Below are 15,313 nucleotides of genomic sequence, written 5' to 3'. Positions count from 1 at the left end.
CTTTTCAACCCCTTCATTTTTTCTATTCATACCTCCTTACCCCCTCCTCTCTCTCTCTCTCTCTCTCACACACACACACACACACACTGTCTATCCATCTTCCCACAGTCTCTTTGGTTTCAGTTCTCTTTTCCTCCAGTTCTTTTTTCTCTCCCTCCCCTCTCCCTCTCTCTGTCCATCCTCCCACTGTCTCTCTTTTCTTGCTCCGTTTTTTTCTCCCCTTCTCAGATATCCCCTCCCCCAGCAGGCCGAGCTGAAGGTAAAAAGGGGAGATTATATTAATGATGTGGGGTATCAGGCCAGTCTATTAGATGGACGAGCACTGATTGATAGATGGGCAAGGGCAGGGAGGGACGGGAGAGGGGGAGAAAAGTGGGAGGGGGAGGAGACAGCAGCTCAGAATAGAGGGAGAGAAGGGGAGGAGAGAGAAAGAGAGAAAGAAAGGGAGATTGGGGAAAATAGGAGACGGGGAGGGGAGAGGAGAGGAAACGAGATGGAGAGGGGGAGGGGAGAAGAAGGGGAGAGGGGAAAGTGAGTGGAAGGGAGAAGATAAGAGAAGCTATAAGAGGGAAGAGAGGAGGAGCGAATGGGGAGGGAGAAAAAAGGAAGGGTGAAGAGCACAAGACGTCTGAAGAAGCTAAAAAATAAAAGAAGGGAAAGAAAAGTGAGGCGAAAACATTTCAAACTAGAGAGCACTTAGATAGCGCATACCTCCGCCAATGCCAATAAAAAGGATCCGGATCTGGATCCATGGATACAGGATTCGATTCCGGATCCGCCCCCAAATTTAATCAATTCTTTCTTGGTCCATTGCCCACCTTTCCACAAAATTTCATTGAAATTAACTGAGAATTTTTGGAGATATTGCCCGGGATACTCAGGATCCTGATCAAATGTAATCATTTCTTCCTTTGCCCATGGCCCACCCTTCACACAAAGTTTCATCAAAATCCCTTCATAACTTATTTAGTTAAGTTGCTAACAGACAGACAGACAGACAGACAAACAAACAGACAAACGCGGACAAAAACATAACCTCCTTGGCGAAGGTAACAAGGTCAGAGGAAGGAGAAAGGAGAAGAGAGGAAGGGGAGGAAAGCCCGAAATAAGTTAGAGAGATAAGAGGGGAGAGAAACGGGAGGGGATAAGACTTGAGAAACTACGTGAGAAGAGAAGGGAGAGAATAATGGGGTGGGCAGTGGGGAGGAGAAATTTAGAAAGAAGAAGGGGGAGAAGGAAAGAAAAAGGGGAGACTTGCAAAGAAAGTTAAGATAGAAAAAAAATAAGGGGGGGCGGGGGGAGGAGGAGAGGAGAGAAAGAGGGGAGAAGACTTGAATGGGCAGGCAAACACAGACGTGGATAGATGGATGGTGGACTGATTGATAACTGATGGATGGTGGATCGATGGTAGATGGATGGATGGATGGATAAAAGGATGAATTAAGGAAAAGGTATAGTAATTGCGAAAGGGATATCTGGCGAGGTAAGAAACGACAGTAAGATGAACGATGGATCTGAGTGAACAGTGGACAATGGGGAAGAGGTGGAAGGGAGAGCGAGGTGGAAGGAAAGAGAGAAGTACTGATAAACAGCAGAGGATGTGGAAGAAGTGGAAGCGAAAATGGGATGAGAGGGATGATAGATGGAGACACTGATAAAATGAGAATGGGGAAAAATGTGGAAGGGGAAGTGGGATGGTGGGAAAGACACAGATACTGATAAAAGGAAAGAAATGGTATAATGAGTGCAGAGACCTACTGTAGTGGTCAATAGTTCTTTTACACTCTCTTGAAACTGTGTCAAAACTTAATCAGCTGTAGTTCTTATGCAAGCGAACTGAAAAGCCTCGATTCTCACTGCATTAGCTACCTTAAACGTGTAAAGAGATTTTTGTCCGTAACTGTACAGGAAGAGACGACAAAGAAGGGATGATGACGATGACGATGATGATGACGATGATGATGATGATGATGATGATGATGATGATGATGAGGAGGAGGAGGAGGAGGAGAAGGAGGGAAGTAAAGGTGAGGAAACTAGAGAAGGGTGGTGAAGAGTAAAAATGAAAACGACGACCAGGAAAGAAGAAAAAGTTCCTGAAGCAGCCGGCGGTGAAATGAGAAAAACAAAAAAAATGGGGAAAAACAGTGAAGTCACAAGAGGAAGCGGAGAAGAAAAGAAAATCCGGTTAAGGAGGGAGACGAAGACGGAGATAAAAAAAAAAAAAGACAAAACCCGGAAGTCCACGAAAAAAAAAAAACAAATAACTAAGTAAAAACATGGGAAAGAAAAACAAACACAACATGAACACTATCATTATCAGCATTATCATCCGTCTGGTACCATTGTTTTTGTTGCTGTTGTTGTCTCAGTGGCATAAGTTGATGCTCGCTGACTGTTTTCTCATTCTGTTCTAATATTAGTCGGCTCTGTTGGTTTGTATCTTTCTGTATAATTTGGTTTTTGTGTTCCTGTAGGTGGTGATGTCGATTTTGCTGTGTGTGTGTGTGTGTGTGTGTGTGTGTGTGTGTGTGTGTGTGTAATTTTGGAGTATTGGTAAGAGGGGCCGCTACGATGTTTGTACTAAAATGGCTGGAGGTCCCATTGTTTACGTCACCTGCCGAAGACCCTGGGGCCAAGAAATAAACAGGATCCACGTTTTTTTTTCTTTTTTAACAAACTATATGTCCAGATCCAGATGGTTAGGTGTGTGAGCTGAACCCAGGATTCCAAGGTCTTGAATGATGTGTGAATGACTGTAGGGTCCACTACTGATTGTTCGCCCACTTTCGTACTTTGCTTATTTCTGAATCCTACCTCTACGTCCTTCCTCCATCTTTAGGTGGGAATACGGCTAAGGATGATAGTGAATGATGATGATGCTAACACAATCAATGGACAATAAATGCAGGGGTTAACAGAATGGGTGATGTGAGAGCAGATGGAGACTCTAACTCGTGTTGTGCCACTGCTCTCAAATGTACTGTCTCTGCTTAATTTACTGTCAACTGGAACGTGGCATTTTGCTCTTGATCAGGGGCGTCGCAAAGGCATGCTATAGAGAACTGCTGTGATAAACATTACGTTCACGCTTGCTGAAGGTACATATATTATTAGTCATCGGAAACACTGCGATTACTCTTACATACCTGACAGCATTACAGGAAAACCAGCGGCAATAATAGACGAAAAAATAAACTCATGCAGTAAAGAAGTACTGAATGAAACTTTATCAGTTTGTAACCGAATATAACTAGCCTATGATTAGGGAGGGTCAAACTGTAGCAATCAAAATCGCCATTAAAGAAACCAAGGGAAAATTTTCATCTTCATTGTTTATTGTGCTTAATACCAAAAGTTAATAAGATAAGCATGACGAGACTTATAAGTTATATCCTACAGACATACAAACACAGGCAGCGTTATCACTGTCTTACTGTCTATAGTTCGTCCACCTTAACCTGGCGGACGTTTTCGTCCTTATGCGGCTTATTTCCTGCGACTCACTGGCAGAATAAGACAATACTACGTTTCTACACTCTTTCCATAGCACATTTTCGTGACTAGCATCGTATTCTAGTGTTAATGTCTAGCTACAGCTCAGCATTCAAGATGGAGAGATGGTAATTTTTGCTCAAGTTAAAGTGGAATGATTATATTATTAACCTGTTATCTAATTTCAATGTGAGGGACACTCGCCAGCGCCACTGACTCACATGCCGGTCATCAACTTTATATTTAAAAAAATTCTCTAACATATACACATCGCTCTGCCTTTGACTAAGGCGACATTAAATTACGAATTACAATCACAGTCGTTGCTTATGTATACTACGTGTATAACAATATGAAAATGACAATGGAAAGATGCAATTATGAAAGAAACTTATACAAAATATAAATGATGAAAATAAATAAATGATGACTGGAATAACACTAACAAAATAACAATACTGATAATACCAAAATGAAGTTGCATTAACTTTTTAGATACGATGACGTCTTACTGCAGTTTATTCTTCCTGTTATCAGAAGAACCCCCAAATAGTAAAGGAGTTTATTAATGCTGTAGCTAACCCCTAACATCGTCTAATTCGAATAAAATCACCAGTAAGTAGTAACAAATAACTATGCAAAGTATCATTCAATTAATGGTTTAGAATGCTTACAGTATACAGAATAATTCTGGCTAAGAGTATGTACAGCGAGAGACTGTGCCGCAAAGATCTCGAGACCAAGACGACAGAAAGGCAAGAAAGGCCTACCACGCCCTGCCCTTCCCTGCCCTGCCGTGCCGTGCCCCTCCCAGCCCTACCCAAACCCATTCCACCTCACCCCGCACCGCATAACATCACGCCTGCGACACAGCGACACAACGTAAGGTGGAGCCCCGTGGCCACGGTGGAACTAATGCTGGCACGACACACCGCCTCACCAATTACCAAGTGGCAGGCCCACAGGGACACCCACCCTGCTATCACCGCTACGGTACCGCTACACTCTAGGTCACCATCAACTTGGCAGTCACGGGGAAAATGTACACAGGCAGAAATAATCTCAGTAAAAAAATCATTACCAAATAAATTATAAAATAATCATATAGAGGACCGTAATTTCTCTAAAAAAGAAAGCAATTTAATTACATATACATTAACCATATACATAAAAAGCTAAGCTAGTGACCAAGAGCCCCAGTTCAGGTATACATCGTACACCTCCAGAATCAGATCACATGTGCTTCTTCTCCAGGAGGAGGAGGAGGAGGAGGAGGAGGAGGAGGAGGAAGATTAAATAAATGGCCATAGACTGCACGAGGGCCAATGTGTGTGTAGGTATTGTATCGAATGACTTGCATACACCTGACACGGGTAATTTAGGCAGTCAGTCAAGTTGTGCTATTCCCCAGTGTTCCCCTAGACGCCGACCAGCAACAGACAGACAACCATCCAACCACCAGTCATCAGTCACACGGGCACGAGGGGGTGGGTGGGGGATGCCGAGACTCACTTGCGCTGTGCCTTGAGGAGCTCGTTCTGTTCAAGGGTGAGCTGGGAGTGGCGGGACTGGAGGGCGTCCATCTGTGAGGTGAGGGCTGCCACATCACCGCCGCCGCTGCTCAAGGTCGACCTCACCTCCTCCGCCCTCTCGCTCATGTGGCGGAGCTCCTCACTGATGGCCTCCAGTCGCTCCTGTGGGGGTAGGGGGCATTAGTGGGGGGTGTAGCTCGACATTACTCCTGAATGGATGATATAATTACTAATATATGAAACGTTTAACATATGCACAGTGATTGATGGGAATTATGTTTTATCAGTGACAAAACAGGTGGATTACTGCATTATCCAGGGCGACTGAGTGTCATGTAGTCTGATGGTAAAAAATATTACATATATTCAGCACTGGCAGAAACATATTTAAGCATACGGAAAATACAATACAACGTTCGATAACACAGAAAGGGGAAGACGTAATGGAAAGGAATGAACGAGTGACGCGAACGATAAAAATCTGCTGCAAAGGTGAAGTGCGCACAGAAGTGAAGAATAAAGAAAAAACCTAGAGGCTTCTGGAATTTCTCATTTCAGGATATGCATGCAATATTCTCTATCTTGTTACACACGTTCTAGGCCTTCCGCAGAATCTGGCAGACACAAGAGTTGAAATGCTCAGGGACCTGCGGCGAGGCAAATTTGGATTCTCTATGTCAAATAACTTTATACGGGACCACTTTTGCCTCAATGGGCTGAAATGAAGAACTTTTACTAAAGCTGCTGCTGGATGGTGCCACCACAGGTGTCAGCTTACAGCAAATTTGGATTCTCCATATCAAATAACCTTACAGGAGATCAGTTTTGTGTCAACTGGCTTAAATTAAGCACTTTTACTAAAGTTGTCGCTAGATGGCGCCACCTCAGGTGTCAGCTGATGGCAGATTTGGATTCTTCATGTAAAATTACCTGATAAGGTTCTGTTTTTCTATGTCTTCAAAGGCCTCCTTTCAACAAATCCGCCAGAAACAGAAGAACGCTGGTCACTCACTGACCTGCTGGCTACTGCCGCAGGTAAGAATTATATCTCCCAACTGTCCTCAAATTTCCATACTTTGTGTGATTTCTTCCGAAGTTTCTTTTTAGTCATTCTTCAAGGGCCACATGGCTGGGTAACAAGGAAATGAATGATTCTCAATTTTATTCTCAAGATGCAACTTAAGAAACTTTATTAAATCCTTGATGATTTGACATTCCTCCTGAGGTGTTCCCTCGGATGACGACGGGATAATAGGGGATGCAAGGTACGGCTCGTGCACTGAGCAAGATTGTACTAAAAACAGCACTTCTAAACAGGGTAGAGTCAGAGGCATTTTCGTCTCACAAGATCCTTTCCTCTCGCGTACTCACAGCAGTCTCTCTCCCTTAAGTCACAGTGCTGCCCAGCTGTATTTCCCTTCGCTGTTCCAGTGGACATGTCTGAACTCTGATGCCTCATTCTGTATGGCGGTCACCCACCATTCATATGTCCACAAATTTTTACCCCTCTTCTGTCCCAATCTTTCATATACACAACTGGTCAACTCTGTAAACTTTCTCGGTCTCATCTTTCAAACACAGTGCGTCTGGCCATCGCAGAATGATCGTGATTCTCATTCTCTTGATTGATTTTTTTCCTGGGAGCGAGTGATTTTTGGCCGGCATTAGGGGTTCCTTCTTTCTGGTAGAAAAAAAAAAAAAAAAAACATAAATAGACAAACAGACAGACTGACATATGGCTAGGAAGGTAGTGACTGTGTGTGTGTGTGTGTGTGTGTGTGTGTGTGTGTGTGTGTGTGTGTGTGTGTGTGCACTAACCTGTCTCTTCTTCCACTGTAGGTCATTCTTGAGGTCACCAGCATCATGGCCTGAGTCTGACCTTGACCTCTTGTTGCGGGGCTCCTCCTCCCGCCCCACTACCGTCTGGGACCTGAAGGGGGTAACAGCAAAGCATTAGTTATCAGTGACTACCTCCAGTATCTTCCCTTTCACCGTCTTTGAACTCTGTCTATCCTCTCCTTCATCTAACCCGCCTATGACTATCCTTTACCATATCACTGTCTACTACCACTATCTTATACTTCACTGACTTTACCTTCTTTCTGCCTTTATCTACCCCCCATCTACTTTATCCTCTAAATGACTACGTTCAAATAATTAGCATCAATATCATAATCCCATATAGGTAACTATCTATATCATCATCACCATCACCATCATCTTGAACAGCAGCATTCATCATTACTAATAATTATCATCTTCATCGACTGCATCAAACATTATTTTCATCGTCATCCAGTATCGTCAATATCATCACCAGCACCAGCTTCAACACCTTCATCACCAATATCAACATCATCATCATCATCATCATCCTATTTCCCACGGAGTAAATGGGGTGGGTAGTATCCAGAATCAATTCTATAGTGGTACAAAACTCCATAAACATTTTACTGGTGCAAGGCGTGGTGAACATTATTGGTGCAAGGCGTGGTGAACATAAATGACCCAAGTCGTGATGTACATTAGCGGTGCAACAGGTCATCAATGTTATCGTGGTGCAATGTGTTATGGGCATTATAGCGGTGCAAGGGTCAACATGAAGAGGTGTAAGAGTTGATCAACATAACAGTGTGAAAGGAAAGTATGAGACGAACTGAAAGAAAAAAAAGAGTGGAAGACCGAGAATGAGGCGTAGGGATATGAGGGAATAGACGTAAGGGAGGCGGTGTGTACGTGGGAGCAGTTGTTGTTAAAAAATTGGGACAGAAACGCTTGGCGGAGAGGGTTGCACAGAACGAGGTGGAGATACGGTGTGAGGGTAGGTCGTTGTTGAGTTGGGACAGAAATGCGTGGAGGTCAGTGTCTCACCCACCTGGAGTGCCCCTTGGAGTACTGGTAGCCGGAGTCCCTTACCACCTGCCTGGCCAGGGGAAAGAGCTCGTCCCGCCGCGTCAGGAGGGCCGGCATGTACTTACAGATCTGTGCCGCGGCCTCGTTCACCGACACCTGTGGGGGGGAAGGGCGAGGGTTAGTGCCGGGGGGGATATAGGGTGCCACCGGTATATGTTAAAAGGTGTGGCAGTTTGGTGGCGGTGGAGGGAGGGGGGAGGGTGGAAGTGGAGGGGGGGAAATGGAAGTGGAGGGAGGGAGGGTGGACGTGGGGGAGGGAAGTGGAAGTGGGAGGTGGATTTCTGCAACGCCTGACACCATTCCACACCACAGCAACAAATGGGTATTTTTCTAGCCACCCATTTTACAAGCAAAATTCTTTCGCTAATATGCAAATAATTCAGTAAAAATACATATATATACCTCACCAAAATTTAAAACAGCAGCTACAAGTGTAAGTTCAGGGTAAGCAGGTATGACTAAGCCCAGGAAGACAAATACCAAGATGCATAAAATAAATACAATACTACATACAAACCCATCGCTCTTCATTACAAAAAAGCTACAGGTAGATTCATCCTTAAACAAACAGGTGAGGACATTATCAGGTGAAGGGTCGGGGGGAGGGGGAAGAAGGTGCGATGGACAGCTGAGGAAGAAAATGCGAAAAAAAGCTGATAGGTAAAAAAAAAAAAAAAAAAAAATGGGGATAGGCAGGCCAGATAAATATGAACAGGTAGGAAGAAGATGGGATGGGCAGCTGGGAAAAAGTATGGTGAACAGGTGAGAAAAAGTATGGTGGACAGGTGAGAAAAAGTATGGTAGACAGGTGAGAAAAAGTATGGCAGATAGGTGAGAAAAAGTATGGTGGACAGGTGAGAAAAGTATGGTGGACAGGTGAGAAAAAGTATGGTAAACAGGTGAGAAAAAGTATGGTGGACAGGTGAGAAAAGTATGGTGGACAGGTGAGAAAAAGTATGGTGGCGAGAGAGAGAGAGAGAGAGAGAGAGAGAGAGAGAGAGAGAGAGAACGATAGGATATATTGGTAATCATTGAATAATAATGAAAAAAAAGATGGAATGGAAAAGTAAGAAAGAGATGGGAGAGACAGGTATGTAAAAAGGTGAGGAAGAGGTCAATCAGGTATATGAGTCAGGTGTAAGCGGTACGTGTCGGGATTAGGGGCAGGACTCATCACTGAAAGCAGGTGGAGGAAGGTAAAAAAAAAAAAAAAAAAACTCAAGGTATTCGGAAAGACGATACATATTCCCTCTGTATGTATATTTTTTCCTCCTATTTTTCACTGGCCACATAATCTTCTCCTCCCTTTGTTCCTTTATTTCATTCGTCTCCCTATCTTATTCCTCCCTACTTCCCTATTTCATCTCTCCCTTCTTCCTAGCTCCTCCCTCTCTCTTCCGCTCTCAGACCATCCCTTCCTCTATTTCAACTCCCTCTCCTTTCCTCCTCCATCTCTTTTCCCCTCATTCCCTTGTTACTTCATCTCCCTTTTACTTCTTCCTTACCTTTTACGTCCTTCCATACTCTACCTCTCCTTTCCATCCACTCTCTATCTCTCCTTTCTCTCCAATATCTATTTATTTTTTCCTTGCATCCTCTGTCTCCCTATCTCATTCATTTTTCCCTTCCTGTCTCCCCTGTTTCACTTCATCTCTCTTCTTGCCGTCTACCATATCTCGTCTCTCCCTCCCTATCTGGCTAATTCATCTCTCCCTCCTTCCCTCCCTACCTCCCTTCCACTCTCTGCTTTATCAATGGCTACCCCGACTTCCTCTTTCCCTTCTTCATCCCTCCTTCCCTCCCTCAGTCCCTGGCTCATCTCTCACTCTTTCCCTCCCTCTCCACCTCGTCCCTCCCCCCTTGCATCTCCCTCATTTATTTCATTCTCCATCCCAGTCTCGTCTCTCCATCATCACATCACGCAACGTCAGCTTCTCTCTCTCTCTCACCTCATGCAGCGTCAGTGGCTTCTCAGGCTTCCTCTTGCAATCGAAGCGTCCGTATATGGCTGCGTATTTGCGTATCTCCTCCATCCGCCGCGGGTCGTCCTCACTCATGTTCATTATGTACTGCAGAAGAAAACGGAGTGCGGTTAGTCGGGGAAGAAAACGAGGTGCGGTCAAGGAAGAAAACAGGGTGCGGTCAGTGGGGAAGAAAACGGGGTGCGGTCAGCCAGGGGAAGAAAACGGGGTGCGGTCAGCCAGGGGAAGAAACGGGGTGCGGTCAGCCAGGGGAAGAAAACGGAGTGCGGTCAGCCAGGGAAGAAAACGTGGATGGTCGCTCAGAGGAAGAAACGGGATGCGGTCAGGCAGGAAGATAAAGAGTGCGGTCAATCAGGGAAGGAAAATGGAAAAAATGGCTGGAAGAAGTGGAAGAATATGATACGAAACGGTGGGAAAAAAACAGAAGTAAGAAAAACGAATAAAGCCACTGGAAAGCACACCAATATAAATACGAATAAAATAAAGGATGAAGGAGGAAAATGAGAAATAAAATGAGAGAAATGTATTACCTAAAGTGTCTGGCAGAGGGGCCAAGTCGGGCCAAAACTGTTGCATCCACACACACACACACACACACACACACACACACACACACACACGAATATCCATATAATTCTCCCACGAAAAGGAATGGAAATCTGAAGAGGAAGAAAAAAAATGGTGCGCGGTCAGTCAGGGAAGAAGAAAACGAGAACAGGAGGAGGGGGGACGAAGAAAAAATAATTTGGAAACTTTGGAAGTATGTAAGGAAGCAAGAAAAACAAAGAAAACGGGAAACTAAAGGGGCTGGAAGATACAGACTTAGAAGAACCACAAAGAAAACGGACTGTGGATAAACTTGGGAAAGATGAGATGAACTGGTGAAAAAAAGTGAATGAGAATGAAGGAAGAGTTGAAAAAGGTGAAGCAAGGCTGGGAGACAGTATGGATGAGGAGGAATATATGAGTGAGGAAGGAGGAGGAGGGGAAGGGTGAAAGAGAGGGAAGAATGTGAAAGTGTGAGAAAGAGGAAATGGGAAACGGAAGGATGGGGGTCAGAGGGAGGAAGGAGGGAGGGAGGAGAGAAAAGACGGTGAAACAGAGGGAGAAAGATGGAAATGGGAGAGAAAGGGATGAAGGGAGTAAGAGAGAAGAAGGAGGGAGGGAACAGGAGAAAAGGAATGAGACAGGGAGGTAAGGGATGGGAGAGAAGTGGCGAAGAAGGTAATGGGAAGAAAAGGCATGGAAGAGACAAGAAGGGGAGGGGGAATGAGAGCAGCAGAGAGAATTTGAGAAGAACCAATATAACACGACAACTTCTATGTTCAAACTTGTTCAAAGTTTTTTTTTATTTTTTTTAATACAAGGAAGAAGGAACCAAAGGCCAGGAGCCCATAAGACTGTTCCTTCCAAGAAAAAACAAAAACAATATAACAGAGCCAAATATGGAATACAGGACTATATCAATGAACTTTCTCACGATCGGAACAACTCTAGGATTCGATTCCCGATAACGCAAGACGGTTTTATTCAGCTGAGTCATAGGAGCCTGAATGACAACCCCTTCAGTACCATGACGATTTTTTTATCAATTTACAGATCCTCGTAGTGAAGTAGAGTATAAGTTTCAATTAACAAAGCATCTACTGATATATATGAAAAAATAAAAAAAAGTGTATATAAAAGACAAAACGGTGTGTGTGTGTGTGTGTGTGTGTGTGTGTGTGTGTGTGTGTGTGTGTGTGTGTGTGTAAAAAAGAATGAAAATACTGGGTGGTGTGTGAGGATGGGATGGCCAGGAAATGGGTGGGGAGAGAGAGAGAGAGAGAGAGAGGTGGGTGGCGAGGGTAGCACCTTCACACTGATGACTATTTTATTTTATTCTTGCTGCCTCCAGACGATTTTATTCAGCGGGGGAGGAAGGGGGGGATCGAGCGTTCAAAATCCCCTCTCTTCTCGACTACGTGCTCCACTAAACTGAGGAAATTAGTTTGGGCAGGGAGGAAACACAAATGGCGTCCTTGAGCTGAAGAGGTCCAGGTGGTGATGGTAAAGGGACGTGGACGTGGAGAAGAGGAAGCTGGGTGGTTGGGGGGGGGGGGGAAGGCGGCAGCTGGCACATTATCATTTTGTTATCTGCTACAGGAGGAAAAAGAAGAAAGGTGAAGAACAGTGAAGAAGTTGGAGGGAGGTGGAGAAACAGGGGAAGCACATCAGGGGAGTGAAGAAAAAACGTGAAGATGGCCGGGAACAGGAGACGAAGAGGGAGGAATGTGAGTCAGCGATTAAGATGAAGGAAAGGGTATGCGTGAATAAGGTAAAGAACTGTACGAAGCAAAGGAAAAAAAAAAAGGTGTAAAAATTATGAAGAACTGTGTAAAATGATGAAAAACTGTGAAGCATGGTGAGACTATTATACAAGAAGGGAGGTGGTGAGTGGGTGACACAGAGGAAGAGCACATGGGTAAGGTGAAGTACGGTGCAAAGCGAAGAAAGGGAAAGAAGCGTAAAAGAAGGGTGAAGAAACTGTGATGGGAAGAGGAAAGTTGTGAGTCTCCTATGAAGAGGAAAGGGTAGGTATAGATATATGATTCTGCATAACTGAATATTTTACGTAGGGTGAAATGTGCAAAATGGAAAAAGAAAATATGGGAAGAATGTAGGACTGTGACACGATGAGGGAGGCAGTGAGTCGGCGATAAAGATGACGAGGGCGATGAGGATTCGAACCTGAGTCCCGACGGAGGCCATCACGTTAATATCAGCGCACGGCAGAAATAAGACGGCAAGTTGCGAGCGTGAAATTACTGCACGACCAGCAAATTAAAAAGCCATCACAAGAATATCAGCAAGAGACGGTTTAAAATGGCGCGACGGCCAAAAACGGTCGTAACTGCCAAAAACGGTCGTAACGGCTAAAAACGGTCATAACGGCCCAAACCGTCCCAACGAGCCGGAGAGAAAAAGAAAGGAAAGTATAAGGGAGAAAAAAAAAAGAACGCAAACTTTAATAAAAGACGTCCGGGCGATAAGTACAGAGTGAAGCGAGGGAAAAAACACGAAAACCCTCAAAATAGCCAACTTTTTGAAACGGGAAAATTGGCGCCATAGCAAAAGTTGAAGCAATTAAGACGGAGAGGGAAAAATGCGGGTGGGCGAGGAGGAAAAAAAGTAGCGAAATTCCTTCTGAAGGGAGGAAAGGAAAGAAAGAAAAGAAAGGGAGAAGGGAAAAAAAGGGACGCGCGAGGAGGGGGGTAATACGAGAGGAAATTAAAAGAAGGGAATAAAAGAGGAGTAGGGTGGAGGAGGGGATGCAGGGGTAGGAGGGAAGGAGGAGGGGCGGAGGGAAAAAACGCGACGAATTGCACGAAAGAGGAGAGGGAAGGGAGGAAAAATGCGGCAAACTGAAGGAAAGAGGGGAGAGGGAGAGAGATAGACTGATATGGGAAGACAAATAAACAATGGAATGGAAAGAGAGAGAGAGAGAGAGAGAGAGAGAAACAAGGAAGGAAAGTGAGAAAGGGAAGAGAGAGAGAGAGAAGGGAGCAAGAAATCGGAAGGAATAAGACAGACGGCCAGAAAGCATAAGGAAAAGTGAGTGAGAGAGTGATAATGAAGTGGCAAAGGAAGGAAAAAAGGGTCGGGCTGGAGAAAACATGAGGAGATGGAGAGAGAAAATGATGAGGAGAATGGACGGAGAGAAACATGGCGACCTGGAGGAGAGATAAGAGAGAGAAAAGTGAAAGAGAGGAGGAAATAGTAATGTAAGGAATGGGGTAAACACAGTGAATGAGGGGGAGAGGAAAGGAGACAGGGAAATAGAATAAAGGACGTAAGGAAATGATGGGAGAAATGATGGAATAAAGAAAGGAGATAAAGAAAATAAAGAGAAAATGAAGAAATGATGCAGTAGGTAAGAAAATCAGTGAAAGGAGATAGATAAGGGAGAGAAGGAAAGACAAATGGGGGAAAAACACAAAAATGGTGAGAGAGGCAAAGACAGGAGTGGAGGAAGGTATGAAATCGAGAAGGAAAATAAAATGAGGAACGAAAGAAACGGGGAGAAGTAAGGAAAGAAGTGAAGGGTAATAAAGAATGGAGGGAACAGAGAAAGAGGGAAGAGGGAGGGAGGGAAAGGAAGAATGGAAACAATGAAAAAGAAGAGTGAAAAAGAAATGAGAGAGGGAAGAAAGGAGGTGGAGGGAGACAGCTAACGAAGAAAGTGAAAAGAAGTAACGGAGAATTAGGGAAAACAGAATGAAAGGAGTAGAGCAGGATGAAGAAGAAGAAAAAAGAAAGAAAATGGAGAGACAAAACAAAGAACTTGGGGAAAAGGAAGAAGTAGAGTCAAGAAATGGAAAGAAAGCGAGGAAATGAATAAACAGAGAAAGGAAGAAAGAGGGGATGAAATGGATGGAGAGAAATGACAGAAAAATAAATGATATAAAGAAACGAGAAAGAATGGAGAAGAAGAAGGGAGGCGAAGAACGAAAAGGAGATTGGAGGGGGAGGAAGAAAAATAAAGACGGGAGATATTAGAAGGGAGGAAGAGAGGAGGGGAGGGAGGGAGATAAGGAATGGAAAGAAATATAGTGAAGAACGGAAACGGAGAAATGAGGGGGGAAGGGGGGAGGAGGAGGAGGGAGGGAGGAGAGGGGAAAAAGTACCCACGGGGGGGGAGTGGGGTAAAAATGCCTTGTCAGAAATGTCGGAGGGAAAAATATGGCGGCACTTCAGGACGGAGGAAAAACCAGGGACTCGTGCACAACTGAAGTCTCCCCTACCCCCCTCCTCTCCCCAACTCCCCCCTCCTTCCACCCCCTCTCCCCACATCGTTCTGGACCCCCCCTAATACCCCCTTACTATGTTCTCTGACTCCACTCCTTCCCACCCCCACTATGGTCTGCTCCCCTCGTCCCCCTCCTACGTTTTCTGTCCTCCTCCCTCCCCCTTCCCCCCCAACTGTCTCTGCCCTCTTCTTCCTACCCTACGATGCAGTCTGTCCGCCCTTCCCCCCATTACAACGTTCCCTCACCTGCTTCTACAGTTTCTGCTCGCCCGCTACATTCTTTACTTCCCACTACCCTGCCTCTCTCTCTCCCTACACACACACACACACACACACACACACACACACACACAAACTACGCTCCTCCCCACACTCTCACAAAGACACAAAACCTTCCACTACACCGCTCTCCCCCTCTCCCTCTCCTACCACTCACCCCACGCATCCCGCCCCCTCCCCCTTCCCCCGCGACAAACAGACAAGCACTACAGTCTCTTCCCTCCCTCTCCCCGTATTATAATTCCTGTTCCACTACATCTCCCCTCTCCCCTCCCCTCCCCAACACATTACACTCCATCCCTCTCTCATCTCCCCAACTCTTA

At 45.0% G+C, this 15,313-nt stretch overlaps 1 protein-coding gene across 1 annotated transcript in view; it reads right to left on the bottom strand.

Annotated features, from left to right (window-relative positions):
- The window catches only part of nab (NGFI-A-binding protein homolog), a 510,861-nt gene that overhangs the window by 25,660 nt on the left and 469,888 nt on the right, over positions 1-15,313 (bottom strand). The window contains exons 9-12 of the mRNA XM_080284842.1: positions 9,890-10,009; positions 7,903-8,036; positions 6,846-6,957; positions 5,008-5,189 (exon numbers count right to left, since the gene is read on the bottom strand). Coding sequence (XP_080140968.1) covers positions 5,008-5,189; positions 6,846-6,957; positions 7,903-8,036; positions 9,890-10,009 — 548 coding nt within the window. The remainder of the gene's footprint in view (positions 1-5,007; positions 5,190-6,845; positions 6,958-7,902; positions 8,037-9,889; positions 10,010-15,313) is intronic.

The sequence above is a fragment of the Coenobita brevimanus genome, chromosome 103 (assembly GCF_032717465.1).
Source record: "Coenobita brevimanus isolate Jiangsu-jjx chromosome 103, ASM3271746v2, whole genome shotgun sequence".
Lineage (NCBI taxonomy): Eukaryota > Metazoa > Arthropoda > Malacostraca > Decapoda > Coenobitidae > Coenobita > Coenobita brevimanus.
The sequence above is the reverse complement of the archived record's forward strand: the minus strand, read 5'-3'. Positions and strand labels throughout refer to the sequence as shown.